This window comes from Myotis brandtii, unplaced genomic scaffold (assembly GCF_000412655.1).
Source record: "Myotis brandtii unplaced genomic scaffold, ASM41265v1 scaffold398, whole genome shotgun sequence".
NCBI classification, from domain to species: domain Eukaryota; kingdom Metazoa; phylum Chordata; class Mammalia; order Chiroptera; family Vespertilionidae; genus Myotis; species Myotis brandtii.
Window position 1 is genome coordinate 1,848,087 of NW_005365280.1, and position 4,457 is coordinate 1,852,543.

The 4,457-nt window shown below is 37.3% G+C and overlaps 1 protein-coding gene across 1 annotated transcript in view; it reads left to right on the forward strand.

The window, feature by feature from the left end:
- The window catches only part of STMND1 (stathmin domain containing 1), a 34,270-nt gene that overhangs the window by 22,312 nt on the left and 7,501 nt on the right, over positions 1–4,457 (forward strand). The window contains exon 3 of the mRNA XM_005873051.2: positions 3,285–3,436. Within this exon, the coding sequence (XP_005873113.1) occupies positions 3,285–3,436 (152 nt within the window). The remainder of the gene's footprint in view (positions 1–3,284; positions 3,437–4,457) is intronic.

Sequence of the window (4,457 nt, forward strand, 5' to 3'; positions counted from 1 at the left end):
TGCGTTGCACCAGAACATATTTTTTTCCTCTCTGAAAATTCTGTTGATGGGAATCCTTCCTACACTGCAACATGAATGCTCAGTATTTATGGTGTTAACAGACTAGAGATTGACAGGTGGACAGGAACCTGGCCACCTGCAGGATGGGGAGGACCACAGGTGAGCAGGATGGGGAGGACCACAGGTGAGCAGGATGGGGAGGACCACAGGTGAGCAGGATGGGGAGGACCACAGGTGAGCAGGATGGGGAGGACCACAGGTGAGCAGGATGGGGAGGACCACAGGTGAGCAGGATGGGGAGGACCACAGGTGAGCAGGATGGGGAGGACCACAGGTGAGCAGGATGGGGAGGACCACAGGTGAGCAGGACAGTGCCACAAGGGACCAACGTGGGGAGGGAGTGAACTACCAAAGCAGATGTTTCCAAACCGTAGCATAAATTAGGTCTCAAGAAAGCTCTTACCACAGAATGAGTAGGAACTAGTGTCCTGAGCTTTATATTCTTTCTCTACCCAATCCTCCCTCCCCCACACACACCCCTCTGCTCTCTGCATCCCTGCTCTTCATACCTACAGGGTGTATTTGTTAAAAATTTCTTTTAAATTTTTTTTTAAATCCTCACCCAAGGATTTTTTTTCTATTGATTTTTAGAGAGTGGAAAGGAAGGGGGGGGGGAGAGAGAGAGAGAGAGAGAGAGAGAGAGAATGATTGGTTGCCTCCTACATGAGCTCCAACTGGGGGGATCAAACCTGCAACTGAGGTAGTGCCCTTGACCAGGAACCATCCAGCCTTTGGTGCGTGGTCAGATGCTCTAACCACTGAGCAACCTGCCGGGGCAAAAATTCCAAGTTTCACACTAACATTTCCCAACTATTTCCCACGGGGAAAAAAAAGAAAAAAAATGTTATTTTGAATAATTTCAGATTGAGGAAAAGTTGCAGAAAACAAAAAATGCCTATATTCTTTCGATGAGATTCCACAAATGTCAACATTGTACCACATTTGCGTTTTCATGGTCCTCTCCTGCCTCCGTTCCTCCTTCCCTCTCTCCCCATCTCATATACAAGTATATTTTTCTGAGAGTAAGTTACAGACATAAAGATAATTTACTCCTAAATACATCAACAAGTATTTCCTAAAAACAAGGACATTCTTTGCAAAATCCCAGTACAAGAATCTGAGCCAGGAAACTGCCATTGACACAGCACTGCTATCTCATCTGCAGACCATATTCAGATTTGTCAATTGTCTTACAAACCTCCTTTATAAGTGTCTGGTTCCAGAGCTAATTCAGAATCACATGTTTGATTTAGTTGTCATGTGGTTTTAGTCTCCTTTAATCTGGAACAATCCCTCGGCTTTTCTTTGTCCTTTATAACCCTGATATATTTGGAGATAGAGACCATTTATATTGTAGAATGTCCTCAGTTTGGGTTTGTCTTATATATTTCCTCATGATTAGGTCCGAGTTATGCACTTTTAGCAAGAATATCAAAAATTATATTGTATCCTGCTTAGTACATCAGTCAGGAGGTATGCGATATCTATATTTGACTTTTATTGGGGGTTGTGTTTTGGGGGGCCTTGCAAAATTTTTTAATGTAGTAAAATTCATCAGTCTTTTCTTTTATTGAATCTGGTTTTTGAGTTGGTTAGAAAGCCATTCCCTACAACAAGGTCAAAAACAAACTCACCCATGTTTTCTTGTATGACTTCACTTTTTATACTTATGCTTATGAAGAATTTCTAGTGGCCAGAGAAAATGCTAATGTAAATGTTCCACTGAATAGGAAACACAGTGTGTGATGGCACATTACTAAAAGTAAAATTTTACATATTAACAATGGTGATCTCTGAATGGTAACAGAATGGACATTTTTATTATCTTTTTTTTATTCTTTTCTACATTTTCCAATTTTATGATGTATTATTTTTATAATCAGAAAGAAATACAATGTTGTTTTTAAATATTTCCCCCAAATTCTTCAATATCCCAAGAAATAATGAAAATTGGTCAGAATGACTTGACATAGTCCAAGGATTTCTGTATAGGTTAATGACTGTAAATGTCAAGCCAAATACTTCAGTGGATTCAGAAAAGAATTGATTGAAATGATTAAGATAATTTCATTGTGTTAGTGACCGGTGTCCACGATGACATTCTTTTTAGAAATATCCTGAAAGAGAAGTGAATCATGACAAATGGGAGCCCGTGTACTGGGCATGCTTGGGAAGAGTACAGTGATGTGCTGAATAACATGACTGATGAAATCAAACAGACTTGAGTTTAAATCCTAGTTCATTTACTTACTACCCTTGTCACCTTGAGCAAGTTAATTAGCCTCTCTCATATCAGGTTTTTTTTATAAAACAGAGTTAATAATATCTCTCCTACAGAGTTTATGTCTGATTTAGATGTTATAAAACATAGAAAGTACTTAATATAGTCCCAGGTTATACATTTTCATGAAAGGACTCCACCCACTAGATGAATGGACTTGGTTACTATCCAGACTTCCTGATGGTTACAAAATAGAAGATAGCTCATTTCTGCAGACTCCCCTTGGCATCTTTGTTTTACAATGTGAAGTTGTAAAAATGGATGCTTTCTTGTTTATTTCTATAACTGAGTGATTTGTAATGGGGGTTGTCTCCGCACAGTTTATAAAAGCTCCCCTATAAACTGTTTCAGTGCCACTTTTAGAATTACTAATAAAAATTTAGCTGATACCACTTGACTCCAATTCTGATAAAGTTCAAAGACTCTTCTCAAAAAGGCATATTTTTACTTATGGAGACTTAGCAGATGGTGTAATTGCAAACTCAGAGTTGCAGAACTAGAGGTCTCTTGGCGACATCATGCTGTTTCTCCTTTTGTATACAAAGCATAGAAACCAACTGCAGCTCAGAAGTCACCCAAAGCACATCTCATTCTTAGCTGTGGCTTAGCTTCGTAATTAGTGCAGCGAACCCATGGAGCTGTACCCAAGTGTACAAGTGTTGTTACAACAAAAAGCTAGTACATAGCAGCACATGAAAGACTTTTTGTTATGTTAATATGGGGTCTGCTCAGTAAACAGTATATTATGTTGATGTGTATCCTCTGTTAGAACAGTAAGAATTTGAACTTCAAAGGATTCAAAGATTTATAATACAAACAGATATTTAGCTAGGAAAGTTGAGTGTAAGATTTAATTAAGTAGCATGACTTGTATGGCATTCACTTAGCATTTGATTGATAATCTCTTCAAGCTTAAATTTTGCTTTTTTTTCCCCCTTGGAAGACTTAACAACCAATGGATTAATCCATAAACCGCAACCCCTAGAGAATCGAGAGCGACAAAAGTCATCAGACATCCTGGAGGAATTAATTGTTCAAGGAATAATACAAAGCCACAGCAGAGTATCTAGAAATGGAGAATCATACGATGTCACGGCAAGTAATTTTACAATTAACATTAGCTTATAGTTAAAAATAGCAATAGAATATGATTGATCCCAAGTTATTTCCAGCATATGCATCTTATAGTCACAGTACAGACAGTATTTATCTTAGCCAGTTTTTTCTCCCATAAATTCCCTCACCTTTCTGCACACTATCCTTCTCTATGGATTCAGAATTGCCCTAATCATTAATGATTAATGAATTCAATAGAACATATCTTGGGTTTTACTAAATTTGAGACACAATAAGCCCCATTGAATAACATGCCTCATTCTTTCAGCAATTTTTACTAAGCATTGCCTATGTACTAGGAACTGTGAATATAAAACTGAATTCTGATTTATCTAATAAGAAAATAAGCCTTAATACCAAAGCTAAACCAGATAAGCTTATATATTTATATATACAGTCTAAGGTCAAATATGAGAAAATGCAGTTATAGAAATGGTTTTCCTCTTATTTGTCTTTGTTGATTCATCTTGACTAATCTTCATTGTTTTTCCTTTAGTGTGAGTAATATGTTTACTCTGATTTTAACTTATTGTGGCCAAAGTCTTGAGGTCTTAATTTTTTAATAAGTTCTGTGCAAATTTGTGAAGAGGATAGCAGGTTTTGTTGCTGTTTTTGTTATTTTGTTTTGTTTTCTTATTTGTTTGTTTTGTAAGCCAGTGCACTGAGGCAGCACCAATAGTCCTAACGCATAGTCAAAAGAAAGAAGATAAAAGAAGAAATAACAAGGAAAAGAAGCCTAAGGGGGGGAAAAATGGATGGGAAAGAAAAAAAGAGACAGAAATGGTGGCAATAGAGCCCAGAAATCATATCAATGGCTTGTGTTGTAGGGAAAACAGTCAGCTGGGAATAAAAAGATACATTATTTAAATAGAGTTTGCACCTAGACCAAGTCACTAAGTGTTTGAATAAAGACAATTTTCTCTTCTGTTTAGGAAATGCTGAGTATTCATGAATAAAATCTAAAGTGGCATTTTCTTTTGAAGAAGGAAAATAAGCCCTG